The sequence below is a fragment of the Balaenoptera borealis genome (genome assembly GCF_965194805.1).
Source record: "Balaenoptera borealis genome assembly, chromosome: 20".
In the NCBI taxonomy this organism is placed as follows: domain Eukaryota; kingdom Metazoa; phylum Chordata; class Mammalia; order Artiodactyla; family Balaenopteridae; genus Balaenoptera; species Balaenoptera borealis.
The window spans coordinates 55,694,912-55,712,567 of record NC_138879.1 but is presented as its reverse complement, the minus strand read 5'-3'; the positions used below and the strand labels follow the sequence as shown (position 1 = coordinate 55,712,567).

At 46.1% G+C, this 17,656-nt stretch overlaps 1 protein-coding gene across 1 annotated transcript in view; it reads right to left on the bottom strand.

The window, feature by feature from the left end:
- The window catches only part of DNAH9 (dynein axonemal heavy chain 9), a 301,732-nt gene that overhangs the window by 262,052 nt on the left and 22,024 nt on the right, over positions 1 to 17,656 (bottom strand). Inside the window, exons 7-10 of the mRNA XM_082373261.1 lie at positions 9,760 to 9,927; positions 8,064 to 8,180; positions 5,319 to 5,469; positions 2,468 to 2,582 (exon numbers count right to left, since the gene is read on the bottom strand). Of these exons, the coding sequence (XP_082229387.1) occupies positions 2,468 to 2,582; positions 5,319 to 5,469; positions 8,064 to 8,180; positions 9,760 to 9,927 (551 nt within the window). The remainder of the gene's footprint in view (positions 1 to 2,467; positions 2,583 to 5,318; positions 5,470 to 8,063; positions 8,181 to 9,759; positions 9,928 to 17,656) is intronic.

Below are 17,656 nucleotides of genomic sequence, written 5' to 3'. Positions count from 1 at the left end.
CCTACGTGCAGCTGTGCTGCAGCTCAGCTTCTCCTCTGCCCGATCCCTCCCCGCTCCCTCACAGGCGCCGGTCCCAAGAGCATCCCTGTAAATTCCTGCAGGCGCGCCTCAGCTCTGCTCCAGGGAACTGGACCAGGACAGCCCCCGCAGGCCGCATTCCTAGAAGCAGCCTTACCACCCTCCCCGCCCGTTCTCCTATCTTCTCCCTTCCTCCCTGGGAGGCATGTTTGAGAAGATCGGGGCTCAGCTGGACTCCGGGCCAAGCTTCCTATGGCTGCTGGGGGGGGTCCCCCTGGGAGAGCTCTGGGTGAGGACCCCTGAGACCCAGACGCCTGTTCCAGTTCTGTCCTTGCTATCTTCGGATTCCAGGCAGGTCACCTCATTTCCATCTGCCTCAGTTTCTTCACCTGCACAACGAAGAGCTCGCTCAGACAGAGCAGACGCAGCAGACGGGTCTCCCACTGGGCAGGTCTGGCTCACGGGCACGTTTGTTTGATTTGTACGGAGTTTGAGGAAAAGAGGAATACTTGCTGGTTTTAAAGTGAATCTAGATTTTCGGCTTCTCTCCAACAGTAGGGAGATTTCTCACATTGAGTCATTCTTCCTCTTGGCAACACGGGGTGATGTGGTGGAGGCTCCCTTCAGACCACAACCTGGCTATCTTCCATTGTCTTTCTGGCCTTTGAAAGTGGTTAGTCTTTTTTAAAAAAATTGTTTCCAGTTTTATTGAGATGTAATTGACGTACAGCACTGTGTAAATTTAAGATGTAGAACATGACTTGACTTACATATACTGTAAAACGATCACCACAATACGTGCAGTTAACATCCATCATCTCATACAGATACTAGAAAAAGGGAAAAAAATGTTTTTTTCCTTGTGATGAGAACTTTTAGGATCTACTCACTTAACAACTTTTATATATACCATGCAGCCGTGCTAGCTACAGCCATCATGGTACTTGACATCCTCAGTATTTATCTTTTAACTGGAAGTTGGTAAATTTTGACCTTCATCCATTTCCCCCACCCTCCTCCTCAAACCCCACCCCCCATAACCAGATAACCACAAATCTGATCTCTTTTACTATGAGTTTGGTTTTATTTCTTATTTCCAGATTCCAGATATAAGTGAGACCATATAGTATTTGTCTTTCTCTCTCTGCCTTATTTCACTTAGCATAATGCCCTCAAGGTCCATCCATGTTGCAAACGGCAGGATTTCCTTCTTTTTTATAGCTGAATAATATTCCATTACATATGTGATATATATATATATATATATATATATATCTCTCTCACATCTTCATCCGTTCATCCATCAATGGACGCTTAGGTTGCCTCCATGTCTTGGCCACTGTACATAATGCTGCTGTGAACATGCTGTGCTTGCCAAAGCTAGGTGTTTTCCACAAGATGGAGCCTTTAGGAAGAGGGTCAGAGAAAGCCTGCCCTTCCCCGGGCAGCGCCCTCAACAAGGTATCGCAACAGCTCTGCTCTCGCTCTAGCAGCCCAGATGCCTCTAACTAGCTTGGCCTCCAGACTCAGCTGTGAGGCAGGCCAATAGTTTCCAAACCTGGTCACCGTCGGATCATGGGGAGAGTGTGACAAGGAAGCAGATCCCAGGAACCACCCTGCCCTGAGATCTGGCTTTAGTAGGTGGGGGGTGAGGGCTGGTAATCTGCACCATTAGCAAGCACCTGGGGTTTCCAATACATGAGGCCCTCACACCACGCTTCAGGAAACGCTGGGCTTCATTATTCTCCAGTAGCCTCGGTAGTAAAGAGCCGTCGTGTCAGAGGAGATGTGTGGAGGAACCCAAAGAACTTGAAAACCCTGACTCATTTTCCCCTGGAAACGAGGACTCTGCTGGAGCAAAAGGAGCCAGCCTGTGTCCAGTAAGCCTCACCTGACACCAAGGGACCCACTCTTCAATCCAAACATATCAATCTCGTTACCGCTTGGCCAGTAGTACCTGGTTGCTATGAACTGAATGTCTGTGTCCTCCCCAAATCCATATGTTGAAGCCTAAGGTTGCGCCCTGGGAGGTGATTGGGTCATGAGGGTGGAACACTCATGAATGGGATGAGTGCCCGTATAAAAGAGACCCCAGATAGCTGCTGAGTCCCTCCTGCCGCATCTGAGGACACAGTGGGAAGACAGCCAGCTGTGAGTCAGGAAGCAGGTCCTCTTCAACAGACACCAAATCTGCCAGCACCTTGACCTTGGACTTCCCAGCCTCCAGAACTGTGAGAGAGAGAGTTCTGATATTCTTAAGTCACCCCGTCTATAGTATTCTGTTACGGCAGCCTGAACGGACTAAGATACTGGCTGACTGCTGGAAATGGAAAGAAAAGAAGGTGACTTTTGTGCCTCAAGTAACTGAGTTGCGTTGCTACAATACTCGAAGTCCAGAGCGGGAGCAGAAGCCTCAAACAAAGCTGCCTTTCAGGAACGAGGTACTCACGGGTGTGTCATGTGTCTGAAGTTGTCGAAGGGACCCTGGATGCGCTGCCTCAGCTCCTGCGCCCAGCGGAGCCTCCCGGCCACAGCGGGCATGTTCTTATGCACGGAGGAGAAGCCTGGGGACAGGGCACAGCAGACTGAAGCGAGGCGCCAGGCCTGAGCCCCACTCTACCCATGAACACTCCCCCGCCTCCCGCCACTTACTGCACTTTCTGCCTCATCCACCTCCACCTGCTAAAGCCAACCTGGGCTTACGGTGAGGTGGAAATTCCTGGGACATCACCGAGTTCTGCTAAGGGGGAAGGAAGAGTGCCCTTGGGGAGAACGCTAAACAGCAACAGAGGACAGCCGTTCCCAGCCCAGCTCTGCCACTCACTGGCTTTCTGACTGCACACCTGTGACTTTCAACCCAGCTGCACATCAGCGTCACCTGGGGCTCTTCTAGAAACACTGATGCCTGGGCCCCATCCAAGCCATTCTGATTTGATTCGTCTGCGTGGGGCCTTGTCATCAGTATTTTTAGAAAGCACTCAGGATAATTCTAATTGTACAGTCAGGGTTAAGACACACTGCCTTGGAACATATGTATATATATAACTGATTCACTTTGTTATAAAGCAGAAACAAACACACAATTGTAAAGCAATTATACTCCAATAAAGATGTTAAAAAAAAAAAAAAAAAAGACACACTGCCTTAAACAGACAACTTAATCTCTCAGGCCCTTAGGTTTTTCATTTATAAAATGGGGATAATATCTTCCTTGCTTAACTTCCAGGGTTGCTGTGAGAATTCAGTAAGATTACGTATGAGACAGGCCATGTGGATTACGAAGCCCTTGACCAGAGTTAGCACAGCCTGGATATTCTTACTTCAGTCCATTCAGTGGGTTTGTTTGCTTATAATCAGTTGTCAAAATTAACAATTGTAAGATTCCATTTAAAAAAACCCTCAGTTTCCAGCTTCTCTGATAAAACTGGGAAATCTGGCAACCATCAGCCCCCTTTCTAACTAACTGTAGGAGCTGAATATTGGTCTTGTCCTTTAGTTGACCATGGACCCCACCACTCCCTGATGCCTTACACTCAGCCCAGGTCCAACACTGTCATTTTCTACTTGGCTTCCGTGGTAGGCAAAATTCTAAGATGACACCCAATGACCCTCACCCTTGCATGAGTCTCTCCTCTTTAAGTATAGGTGGAAACCGAATGTGATGAGCTATCACTCCTGTGATGACATTACATTATATGGCAAATGGGAGATGACCCTGGGTGGGCCTGACTTAATCAGGTGAGGCCTTGAAGAGAAGAGTTTTCTCTGGTTATTGGCAGAAGGGGAAGTCAGGGATCTGAAGCATGAGAAGGAGTCAACATGCCATTACTGGCTCGAAGATGGGGTGGCTATGTGGTTAGGGATGGGAGGGCTTCTAATCTCTGAGAGCAGGCCCCGGCTGACAGCCAAAAAGGACACAGAGACCTCAGTCCTGCAGTCACAAGGAACTGGATTCTACCAACAAAAATGAGCTGGGAAGTAGATTTTTCCCCCAGAGACTCCAGATGAGAACTTGGCCCAGTTGACTGATTTCAGCCTCGAGATTCTCTGAGTGAAGAACCCAGGCACACCAAACTGGGCTGCAGACCTACACAACTGTGAGCTCAAAGATGGATGTTGTTTTAATCCACTAAGGTTGTGATAATTTGTTATGCACAACAGAAATTCAATATGCATCTGAAGGTGTTTGAGTTTTCTAACTCTGCATCCCACTGTGAGAAGTCAGGAGGATGGTCCCTCATAAAGCTGAGGCCAACAGATTTTTCTGGGATGACTTCCAAAGTGGAAGCCATTCTTAATGACCTCACTGTGAAACCTGTTTATAGAAATAGTGGTCCTGTTACGCCATTACTTGAAAACTTTTGAAAATTTCCCGTTGCCTTTATGATGAATTCCAGATTCCCTAACAGGGCACTCAGAGCACTTCATGACCTGGCTCCAAACTCGATGGCTGACCTGATCTCCCTCTATATACCTTGTCTGGCTCAGGCAGGTCCGACTGGTCACCTTCCACACCCTTTCCTGCCTTTGCATCCAAGACCATTGCCTCTTCTCCCTGGCTGTCCATCTCCCCATCTTTCAGGGTCCAGCTCAAGGCCACCATCTCCATAAACTCTTCCTCCCATCTCCCAGCCTGGTTCATCTTGTTTTGCTACAGTTCTTTATAACTCTGTTCATGCCAATCACGTTCCTTGAAGACCACCTGTTAGGGTTAATTATTCTCTCCCTTACCCTGGCCTGCCTCTGCATGCGGTGCCCACAAATTTACCTTGCATATAGCAAGGCCTCAAGAAACATTTGCAAAGCTGAACTGAACTTGTGTTTGACTTTCAAACAGACAAGACAGGGCATCTAAGAATTACAATAACCTCGGTGTGTTACTGCCCTTTGTCAGGCTCCTGCTGGTTCCTCCTTCCAAAAGCATGGTTGATAAGGCGTTGGAAGGGAGAAGAACCTTTTCTCAGGCATGTACAAATCTACTGTGGAATTGAGGTATGTTAAAGATTAATCAGTGTGGCGACATTGATTGAGGGTCAACTCATACATTACGCTGAGGACTAAACTGACCCGAGGCAGTGGTCAGGACTTCACTGCTCTGGGTCAGTCTGACGATCCTGCCCTAGACACAGGGAAATGCACAGTTCAGTGAACTCTTCAATCACCCAAGTCTAGAATTTCAAGCAAGAAGGTTGTGCTCTTGGAGAATGCCCTGGATTCACAGCAGACGTGTAACAAATACAGAAGAGTGGCACCCTTCCTGGTGACAGATGTCCCCCACTCAAACGTGACAACAAGCTTACCACACTCCACCTCCTCCTGGACATGCTGACTGTAGATCATCCTCACGACATCCAGGTCCTCGCTGAACATGCGGATAAGCACCAGGTATTTATCAGATGTGTCCCGTGCTACCAGTGGTCTCTCCAGGAGGTTTCCTGCTATGTCTAGCAGCTACAGAGGAGGCAGAAAAGAAGGGAAAAAGTCACAGATTCAACTTTTCCAAGGTTACGTTAATCTTGTATCCTGGGTTTTCCTTCATATGTCTGTCCACAAATGTAAGAGGGTCAAAAAACCGTTACTGTGCAACTGGATGGATAATTATGATCGGCAGAATATTCATAGTCTGTCCCTCTGGTCTTTGTTTCTGAAGGAGGGATTCCTGTGTGCTGAATGACATACCAGACCCTGCCGTGTGGTAAGAACCTGGGTAGAGGGTAAAACAAAGAGAAAATGAAAGATGTCAGAAAGGGTAAGCTGATGTACATCATAAAGACCTAATGCAGATATGGAGGGTGACGACGGAGAAGAAAAATGAAGCTAATAGGCTGGGTGCTGGGGAGAATCGGGAGGGCTAAAATTTGAGAGTGGGGACCAAGAAAAGAGTTTCAGGGAGCAGATGCCCCCAGAAGGCAGTGATTGCAAGGATACTTTGTAGATGTTTCCTGTGCATCACAACTGCCCTAATCCCTTGGTGGGAGCAGCGGGATCAAAATGTGAACCGCTTTTATCACCTCCTGGTTGCTGGATTGTGCTTCTCTGACCCTCATGCTACCCTGAGACGAGGTCGTGGGAGACTCCAGTTATATTTAGGATGTAACAATACATGACTTCTAGGACCACCCGGTCCTCCAACCCGAAATCACCAAGATCTCTGGAGACAGCAGGAAGTAGCTCTCCCTCCATGGAGGCAAGAGAGAGCAGGTCTCCACCGAGTTCTGGCTCACACACCCTGTTGAGAGGTGCAGAGGTGTGGGCCGAGGGACCACTGCAGCCAGCCCACACCCTCGGACTCAGGTTCTTGGACCTGGACGTACCCCAGGCCATGTCCACTGAGGCACACCTAGTGGTCGAATGGTCTTACAGCAGTAACAGGGGTATCTGGACTCAGGGGTCCCTACTTCCCCAACCTGAAAAGGCACTTCTTTGCACGAAATTATATACATTGGAAGCTTTTGTTTTGGCTGAAGGAGGAGGGAAGGGCTTTGGTTTCTTGTTGGTGGGATGACCAAAAAGAGAAAACCAAGGAGGCAGAAGGGACCGAACGGTTATGGTTTTCCTACAAGGTCGCACAGACTGGGTGGGTAGCCTTGCTGAGAAGAGGTGTTGGAGCCCAAAGAAGAAGAGTCTGCTCCGTGAGAGCCCTCTGAGACTCCGGGTATGAGCAGTGTTGCTTCAGGACCTGGTAGCAAAGGGTGTGCAAAGTTGGAAAGGTCTCTCACTGCTTCTGCTCAGAACCCTGCTCCACCACAAAATGCAAAGATTGGGGTGTTTGGAACCCAGACAGATATGCCCTTGGCATAAATGTAGATGCTGTCATGGTGGGGATCATCAGAAGAGTAATAATAAGACCCCCGAAAGCACCTTCCCGGGCAGATGACATTTTTAAGGGAGACTGTAGACAAGTAGCAAAGACACCATGATGTCAAAGACAGAGCAACGTGAGAGTATATGTGAGACCCTTGAAGACGCCTTGAAATCCATGGTGCACAGGGATTTATGGGAGGGATAGGGCTGGACATCCTCAAGGCAGAAATGGGGTTCCAGCTTCACCAGTTATCTGAGTGGTAACATCCCAATTAGCCATGACAGTTAATGGCAAAAGGGATTATTTTATAGACACATATAAGCCCTTCTCTTGGAATTAAATACTTGGAGAGAGAAATTCTAAAACTCTTCCTATGTGAGTTACGGAGTAGTAGGTATTTACCAAAGAATACATATGTATATTCTTGAATGAGTTAAATATATATATGCCCAGTGTTCTAGAACAGCATGGTTTCACACATCCTGGGATTAAGCCTCTTCTGCAATTGTCCCACCAATCACCCAGTCTACGTTTGGACATGCTCAGTGCCTGGAAACTTACCTACGTCTCAAGCAAGTTTATTCCATCTTCAAATAGCATTAACAGAAACCTCTTTCCTCTACTTAGCTAAAATCTGCTGCCTTGTAACCTGATTAGTCCTGCTTCTAATCCTTCAGGCTCTACAGAGTAAGTGTCGTCACAGTTTATGGAAGGTCTGTTCTGTTCCACTAAGTCTTCAGGTCTCACAACCCAGATCTCTCATTTCTGTAGACATCTACCTACTCATCGTCCTAAACCTCCTCCTCCTGCGCATTTGTGTACCGTCTGATCTAGGCAGCACAGGGCCAGGGCCGGCGTCTTCTTACTCCAGTTACTTGTGCTTGAGTGGTTTGCTCCAGCCTGAACCAACCTGACGGCAGCGGTTAAACAGCCACGGTGTTGCAGAGCCATGGATTTAGGATGGTGACCACAGCAGGCTTCTTCACTTTCAATGGGTACTCTACTGATAAGGCCCAAAGAAAGCATTCCAGAAGAAACTCACTTACAAAGCATTTTTACATCGTCCTGTTTGCAGAAAAGCATTAGCTGCCAACTTGAAAAGCCCAGTTCTGCACACTCCCTTGCCCTGGGACACCCACAATACTGCTCTAACAGGAACAATTCCTCTCTGCAGGAACAAAACAGTTGGAAGAGGGCAGGGGGAATAAAGCATGGGGGTGGCTCCCCCTACTTTACAAACCTTGAAAGCATGCTCCAAACCAGGGGCATCATCAAAGGCCTGAACAAAGACAGTCCCCAGCCTCCGGTCAAGGTCTTCTACTCTCTGATTAAACTCAGAGACATCATTTTCAAATTCCTGAAGAGACATCACATAGACATAAGAAAACATGATATTCTGAAGGCCCATCCTGCTGTGCTCTTTACTATTAACATGTGTACTCAAATCGGTTATACCACGGATTTATTTTAATTTTCCACAGTTCACCATGGCATGCCTTAGTGCTTATCCATGTAGATAGTTACCCTATTATTGCAGCATTTTTTTCCTAGACACTCTAGGCAAAATGGTAAAGAGAGTTGGATGTGAGGTTGGTACCCTGTCCCTCCTGTCTGTGCCCCATCTTCCAGATCCTGAAGCCCCTTCTCTCTCACCCGCCAGCTCAGGCCACTCCGAAAGCCACCTCAGCAGCAACAGCCCCAGCAATGGGGCTATTCCATGATTACCCCCTACTTCCCTTCCCCCCACCAAGTGAAAATCCTATTTTTTTCAGTGTAAACAAACTGATCTGGCCATTAGGAGGAAAGTAAGCTAATTAAACTAGTGTGCACTATTTCTTCTAACTACACTTTAATTGCTTAAGACAGCGGCTAGCTATTGTTCCTAAGGTTGCCAAATTTAGCAAATAAAAATACAAGACACCCAGTTAAATTTAAATTTCAGATCAATAGTGAATTTTTTTTATAAGCATGTCCCTTTAATAAGCATGTCCCAATTACTGTATTTTATCCGGCAACCCAAAGTGTGCCCTCTTTCTTCGAATGTAGCAATTTTCAGAGAAACTGTTACCTCAAATCTCTAATTTGTGGAATTATTCTTTCTTATTATTGCCTTACAGTAGCTATGCATATTTTTATGAAAAGACCAAGAAAAGTAGGAAAATGTAGTAGCATTTTTCTACTTCCCAAACCCAACCATATTAGCATTGTAATATGTTTCCCTGTGCATAGGATTTTGTTTTGCTTTGTTTTATCACACGGTAGCAAACATATGGTATATATCCTGCTTTGTACTCCAACTCTTTTTTTTTTTTTTTACTTTAGACTAATGGAATTTTTAGAAAGTGACATTTCCTGGGTTTGGCCAACTAAGATCCCCCTAGACATCGGAAGATGCTCAGAGCAGATTCTTGCTGAATTTCTCTCTCCTTTTCCCTCAAATACTCTCAAAATTCCTTCTCCAGCAATTCAGCCATTCCCTTCTCAGGGAACTCCATTCCCTACCTCTGTACTGACCCTTTTGTTTCTTTTTGTCTCCTGCAGGCTTGGACTCACGGGTCTCAGCTGTCCTGAGCTACAGGTTAGACGTGGGCTCCTGTGTCCTGACCCTGGACAATGCAGCTCTAGCCCTTTCCTCATCCTAAGTACTTCTTTGGGAACCAGGGTCTGAATGGAAAAGTAGGCTACTGCGTCACTCACCCCTCCGCAGACCACTAATTGCGTATCATCAGCTTGGAGAAGTCAGCAGTTGGAAGAGGCCCTCTCCTGACCTTTCTCCTGACACAGAGAATAATTCAGAGTAGTCTCTGCCAATAAAACCATGGGGACCACAGAGCCAAAGAAAATGCACAGGGAAAATCAAGTGAATACCCAGACCCTACGGGCTGCAGGCATCTGAGAAAGAGACAAACTTGCAAGTTAGCTCTTCCAAGCTCTACCATGCTTTGAGGGTCCAAGCAGTCGTAGGAAGACTCTGAGAAGACCCTGTACATCTCTTGAAACTCGCTGTACATCCGCTGCGCCTGCTGGCTCAGGGCACTCCCTCTGATGCCACTAAACTCAAGCTTTTCCAATTTGTGGAAATCCAAAGTTGTCTTCAGAAGATCCTATAAAGACAATTTGCAATAGAGTTAAAATAATAATGATGGTGATAACAACATCAGATGACACTCAAATTAGTACGGGAAGGGCTGGAAATTACATGGGGGTGGTGGTTGCTTAGGAAAATGTGAAGCCTGATTAGTTTTGTAACCTTATTATTAGATTGGGTTGGTATAAATAACTCTTGGTGAGACTCGATAACAAAGAGAAAATTCCGAGAAATAAAATTCACACACACACACAAATCAAATTTATGCTTCAGCCTCTTTCCGTGTTCTCTAAAAAATAAAAAAATATAATAATAACATTATCTACGTGGCTGGTGGCTTTATACCTATTTAAAAAATTAATTTCAAACGGACCATGTTATGTGGTTCTAGAATGACAGGTATTTTGGAGGCTATTGACAGGAAAGCGGATCCTCCAAACAGTCCTGAGGACAAGCTCAGAGGTGGCACCAACATTCTCAGCAATGACTTCTGCTAAGAAAAGACATCTGCGGGGCGCCCTTGCCGAGCGTACACGCTGCGGTAGACCCTGTGGCCGGCTGGGTGGTGGTGGGCGATGACTTGACAGCTCTGCGTTGGGACAGTTAATAGTGAGAGTGAATCAAGTCAATGAGGGCTTAGGATTTAGGCCAGTGCCGGGCACACAGTAAATAGGCAGTGAGTGTGCATTACTGTCACTGTTGATGTGGCAGTGTCCCAGCTGTGCTCAGGATTAAGTGACAGGTGACAATACAACCTAGAGCCTTGGGGAGGACAGGACCCTGCCTGAGTCCATCGAAGATGTTTCACCTCTGATAGGATGGAAGCCTTCAGAACATGTCTAATGCAACAGACTGTACTTAACCTCTCATTAGAACCCACTGAAAATCACAAAACCTCCAAACCAAGACATTCTCCCTGTTAGCCCTTCCAATCTGTGTGCTTACCTCTTCAACAGGAAAGAGGGAAATTAAGGTACCTTTGTGTCATTTTGGCAAACATGTGGTGTAGACCCCTGGGAGCCGGCTCTCCACCCAGAGGAGGTTTGAAAGTAAAGAAAAGGGAACACTGACACGAGGCTGGAAACCCAGCAGGCCCTGGCACCATTTCAGGGAATTCCCACTGCCACTGGCCACCGCTATGCGCTGACCCATTAGGCTAGCAGAGGGCTGCCTATCTCCTTCCTGTCGCTGGGACACCGAGTCCAGCAGCAGAGACAGAGGCACTGGGAAGAGCTGAGAAGTGGCTGACTTTCCCCGTGTTGCCAGGTGGGTGCCCACCCACGCAGCCTTGGGCAGCCATCTAGGAACCCTTTTTGCTCAGCTGTGCTCAGGCATGGCTGTGAGCAGGTGGCTGAAGTGGGAGAGGAGAGAAGGAGGAAGAACCAGCCAAGGGAAGGAAGACATACACCCAAACCAGGAGATCTTGCCAACGACGGGGAAATGGGGCAGTCTTTATTTAAATACAGGTTCAACTCTGAAAACAGCAGTCAATTTGATTTAAATGAAATAGACTTAAATAGTAACTCAAGTCATTCAAAAAGTGCTTAGTTGCTGTCAGTGTGACAGGAGAAACATATTTGTGCAGTGGAATGTCACCTGGGTACCCATTTTTCATAATTCTGTGGATGTCAATTTCAATTTTTATGAAATACCCTCTAACCATTTTATTTATTTTTTAACATCTTTATTGGAGTATAATTGCTTTACAATGTTGTGTTAGTTTCTGCTGTATAACAAAGTGAATCACTTATATGTATACATATATCCCCATATCCCCTCCCTTCTAACCATTTTAAAAGGCAGATGCATCTCGATGTGTTTGACTACATCGGAAAACTAGATGAGGATTTTGTTATACTATTTTATTTCTCAAGAATTCTTGAAGCATGATCCTGGGTGGTCACTGAAAGGTGTTTTATCTCCAATCTAACAGGCAAATCATAGGTATTAGAAGAATTCTTACATAATCATTCTATTTTTGGAGGAACTCTGGTCACCCAAAACAATGGATATTTACATTGTTTTACTTAACAAACACACGATGGGCAACACATTTATTTAGGGTTCAACTCAAGGTCTTAAACCTTTGCTTACCCCGCCCCCCATTAAAAGAACCTCCCACCCCACTTTTCTCCTGCACTCTCTATGCCCTTCCCCTGCGTAAGCTTTCTTTAGAACTCTGATAATACTCTGGCATTATAATACACTATTTGGGATTATATTACACTGTTTATTTTCTATCCATCTTTCTCAGTAGGTTGTAAACACCCCAGAGGTCCCACTGTATTTTCAGTCCCTGGAAGAGTCCCAGATGCTGAAGAAATATTTGCTGAATGAATGAAGACGTGATCTTTGACCTTTGACTTAGCGACAGCACCTCCAGGAGAAGGTGACAGGGTGGTAGAGACTCTAGGAACATTGGACTCAGAGAAATTGGAGAAAATAAGGAGAATCAGACAAGAGCAGAGAATTAGAAAGCAAGGCCAAACTGTGCCTTTAAATGTTTGAAGGGCTTTGGTCAAGTGCAAGGCAGAACCCTGCATGGTTCTGCTCTGAGGGCAAAACTAAGGCAAATGAGTGAACGGGACCCAGGGGCAGATTTGGTGTCAAGTTGTAGGTTGAACTTATAAAATTTCTTATACTTGACCATTCTGACCTACAAGAAATAGCAATTTCATGTGGTTCCACTCCGTAAAACAGAACCCTCTCACGCCTAAAAGGCCCAACCATAGACTGGGCTGCTAAGAGAGGTAGTGAGCTCTCCATCTCTGGGTGGATTTTAGAAGTCTGACATCACGGAGGTATCGTGAAGAAGATTAGTGCATCAGGTGGGAAGTTGTCTTCCCACTGTAGAAACAGATTTATAGTAATCATGGTGTCTACATCTTTGATTCTTAAAATAAATGTAAGCTCTTTTCTTTGTTTATTTAGAAGTCCTCACAAAAAAAGGCCATTAAACCAATAAGAGGTTTAAATTATATTTTTAAAATATCCATTTTTAACCATCATCGTTGTAGACACACGAAATTCATTATGCTATATACAGGCTGAAAATGTCAAGTTCAGTGGTAGGACAGAGGGCATCGTGGAAAGAGTGTAGGATAGGGCACAGATCCCTGGGTTCACACAGCCCTGGTCTGCCATTAACCAGCTATGAGACTTAAAGCAAGACACTTAATTTTTCTAAGCTTCCTTTTCCTAACCTGCAAATGGGTTACAGAGTTACAGGGGAAGTGCCTTTGTGTGACTTCAATAAACGGTAGGTGCTGTAATTAATTTTCATTACCCCGGTGTCATTAGATCAGGTTGGTGGCTGAGAGATGTATAATAGCTAACACACAGGCGCTCCTTTTAGAGACGGAAGCTACAAAGAGCATGGGGTCCCAGGCAGCTGGCTGCACCGGCCAGGTACTATTCTTATGAAAAACTGTGCAGCCTTTACTAGGGTGGTGAGGGCAGGTTCCATCTGTGCTGCGACCCCACAAACAGCAAGCCTCTTCTCAGGAGAGGCCGCACATCTTAAAAGAAATGTCTTCAGAATTCATTAAGGGCGAGCACAAAGCAGACATTCATAGATGAAAATCTCAAAGGTCATTGGGAAACAGTTTTCTTTACCTTCCGATGGAGGCCGACCTCATGCAGCTAATGTTCTACGTGACCGAGCGCTCAGGCCCGGCTAAAACGGAAACGGCCCAATTAGGCTGGAATGAAAAGAGGCAGCGAAAGGGCTGGAGACCGAGGAAAGAGCAAAGGAAAAGCGTTGTAGATTAGGTCAGTTTATTACGTATGTGCCTGCTAATCACCGCGCACGAAGCCTCAGAAGGAAATCATATTGTCTCCAAGTGAATCACAGCTTTACAGCAATTTCACAATGAAAGAAATGGGGGTTCTCTCCAAGCTGCTTACTCACTGCATTGTTTGAGGGAAGAGGCTGCGGGGAGAAACATAAACAGGGCACCTGCAGAATCTGCAATATTATGACACAAAAATGAACTCTGTGTGTGTGATGTGTCCACGTGTCGTATGCGGTGTTGTGTGCACAGTGTATGTATGTACATGTGTGTGGTGTGTGACTGTGTCTGTGTATGCACAATATGTGTGGTGTGAGTGTGGCGTGTGTATGTATGTGTAGTGTTGTGTGCATATGTGCAATGTCTGTATGTGTGTGTGGTGTGTAATGTGTATGTGTAGTGTGCATGTGTGCAGTGTATGTATGTGTGTAATACGTGTAGCGTGTGCATATGTGCAGTGTGCATGTGTAGTGTTGTGTGCATATGTGCAGTGTCTGTGAGTGTGGTGTGTAATGTGTATGTATGTGTAGCGTTGTGTGCATACGTGCAGTGTATGCATGTGTGTGTAATGTATGTGTATGTATGTGTAGCGTTGTGTGCATATGTGCAGTGTATGCATGTGTGTGTAATGTATGTGTATGTATGTGTAGCGTTGTGTGCATATGTGCAGTGTATGCATGTGTGTGTAATGTATGTGTATGTATGTGTAGCGTTGTGTGCATATGTGCAGTGTATGCATGTGTGTGTAATGTATGTGTATGTATGTGTAGCGTTGTGTGCATATGTGCAGTGTATGCATGTGTGTGTAATGTATGTGTATGTATGTGTAGCGTTGTGTGCATATGTGCAGTGTATGCATGTGTGTGTAATGTATGTGTATGTATGTGTAGCGTTGTGTGCATATGTGCAGTGTATGTATGTGTGTGTAATGTATGTGTATGTATGTGTAGCGTTGTGTGCATATGTGCAGTGTATGTATGTGTGTGTAATGTATGTGTATGTATGTGTAGCGTTGTGTGCATATGTGCAGTGTATGCATGTGTGTGTAATGTATGTGTATGTATGTGTAGCGTTGTGTGCATATGTGCAGTGTATGCATGTGTGTGTAATGTATGTGTATGTATGTGTAGCGTTGTGTGCATATGTGCAGTGTATGTATGTGTGTGTAATGTATGTGTATGTATGTGTAGCGTTGTGTGCATATGTGCAGTGTATGCATGTGTGTGTAATGTATGTGTATGTATGTGTAGCGTTGTGTGCATATGTGCAGTGTATGCGTGTGTGTGTAATGTATGTGTATGTATGTGTAGCGTTGTGTGCATATGTGCAGTGTATGCGTGTGTGTGTAATGTATGTGTATGTATGTGTAGCGTTGTGTGCATATGTGCAGTGTATGCGTGTGTGTGTAATGTATGTGTATGTATGTGTAGCGTTGTGTGCATATGTGCAGTGTATGCGTGTGTGTGTAATGTATGTGTATGTATGTGTAGCGTTGTGTGCATATGTGCAGTGTATGCGTGTGTGTGTAATGTATGTGTATGTATGTGTAGCGTTGTGTGCATATGTGCAGTGTATGCGTGTGTGTGTAATGTATGTGTATGTATGTGTAGCGTTGTGTGCATATGTGCAGTGTATGCGTGTGTGTGTAATGTATGTGTATGTATGTGTAGCGTTGTGTGCATATGTGCAGTGTATGCATGTGTGTGTAATGTATGTGTATGTATGTGTAGCGTTGTGTGCATATGTGCAGTGTGTATGTGTAGTATTGTGGGCATATGTGCAGTGTGTGTGTCTGTGAGTGTGGTGTGTGTGTATGTGTGTACTGTTGTCTGCATATGTGCAATGTATGTATGAGTGTGGTGTGTAATGTGTGTGTAGGTACGTGTAGCGCTGTGTGCATATGTGCAGTGTGTGTGTCTCTGTGAGTGTGGTGTGTTTAATGTGTGTGTGTGAGTGCATGCGCACTGAAGCATGGAGCAGGAAGGCAGGGTGAGGGAAGGAATCAAGAGGCAGCTGAAGACTCTTTTCCCCTTTGATTTTTGACTGTTGCTTCAAATTGCAAAGATTTTATATACTTTTGGGATTTCCTTAGTAAGGCCCTTTCATGGAACGGGAATTATAATTTTACCCAAATGACTTATTCAGAAAAAAAGACCTAGAAACCATGTGGTAAAAATAGTGTGTGCAAATGCAGGATAGAGTGTGTCAGGACAGAAGAAAACCACAAAACCAGTGTGGGACCCTCAAAAGGGAGGTGAGGGAGGGAGGGAGGGGAAGAGACCTTTAGAATCGCTGGGAGACGGCTGAGTTTGGTGGAAAGACAGTACTTGGAACCCTGTGCCCCTGGGTACCGGGTACCAATCCCAGGTAAACCTCGCTGAGCCTGTGACTTTGGGCAAGTTCATTTATGTGTCAGACTTAATGGTGCTCATTTGTTAAAGTAAAGGTTCTTATATCCAGCTCTTACGAAGGTTTTAAGGCTGCAGTTCTGGCACGAGACAGGCTCTTGAAAGATGTTAGTTCTTTCTTAGTCTATTCTTCCTTTCCCTCCCAAGGGCTGGCACGCTAAGAGATTAGCTGCGTCGTGGGGATGGAGAGGAGGAAGAAGAGGAGGAGGAGGAGGACTGCGGTTTGCGGAGAAGGCAATTACTCCGCGTGCCGCTGCAGACACACCTGCAGGAGGACAGCACCTCCGGCCACGCAGGCCCTGCCCCACCTTCACTTAGCAGGTGCCCAGAGGGGAAGCATCAATCTGCACAATAAAACTTTCTTGTTTCAAAGAGCAAAAGGAAAAAAGCCACACAAATCAGAGGGAAAGAAATGAGAATGATGGAGATTAAAACCCAGCCCTAAACAACTTAACCCTGGACATGAGCAGGCAGAGAGGGAAACGCACTGATGTCATTTTATTAACATCTCGGGGGCCACCAAGTGTACAGAACGGCAAGAAGTATAAGGCCGGGTTCATGCTAATTCTTGCTGGAGAGAAGCAGATTAATCTCATTTCAAACAGGCATCGATCACAGAGATACACAGAATGTTAACTAAAGGGCAACATGAAATATGCCTGGAGCCGATCGATAAGTCTGTGTCCCACTGCACTGAGCTGAGTGGGGAAGAGACGGAGGAGCTGGGGGCCAGGGGGTGAGTCTGAGCAAATGTCTGGGAGACGAAAGATGAAAGGGGAGAAACACCAGGACAAGGGAAAGGAGCAGCCAGGGGAAAAGGGAGACTCAGGTAAATGGAGGGTGTACAAAGAGCCAAGAGAAACTGAAAAAGAGAGAGCGGAAAACAGGGAAGGGGAAGGGAGACCAGCAGAAAGGGAAGGAAGAGGGAAAAGGGAGGAGGAGGGGAAATCGGTGGAGAAAAGAAGTGGTGGAATTTGGCCTAAGAGCAGAGAAGTGAACCAGAGCCAGGGACCGAAAATGGAAGAGGGGAAGGAGCAGGAAGACAGAGGGCAGGTGACATTCAACTCATCTTCTAATTAAACTGGGGCACCTTCTTTTTATGCTCCTGTGCCCTTGATTCAGAAAGAAAAAGCAGCCTGAGAGCAGACTATTGTGAGGGTAATGACTCCAGGGAGACTGGTGGCCTAGGCTGCTTATTTTTACTGAATAAACCCAGCAGATTAGGCGCCCCAGCATTAGGACAGCTGTCTATATGCAAAGTCCCATCATTAGCATGTGTGCAGTGCCGAGGCCGCAGCCCAACAGCCTTGCAGAGCTGAGCACTGCTTCCTGGCCTCCGGGTGAGGACCATCCTCAAGGCTGGAGAGCCTGCACACAGTAAAGGCACTTGTCTGCCGCGTTCACCCTGGCGGCCAGGGGCAGGGTGGAGCAGGAGAGTGTCTGTCCCCTCTGGTTAAATGACAGCAAAGGGGCTGGTGCTGGAGAGGAAGGGATGGAGTGGAGCAGGAGAGTGTCTGTCCCCTCTGGTTAAATGACAGCAAAGGGG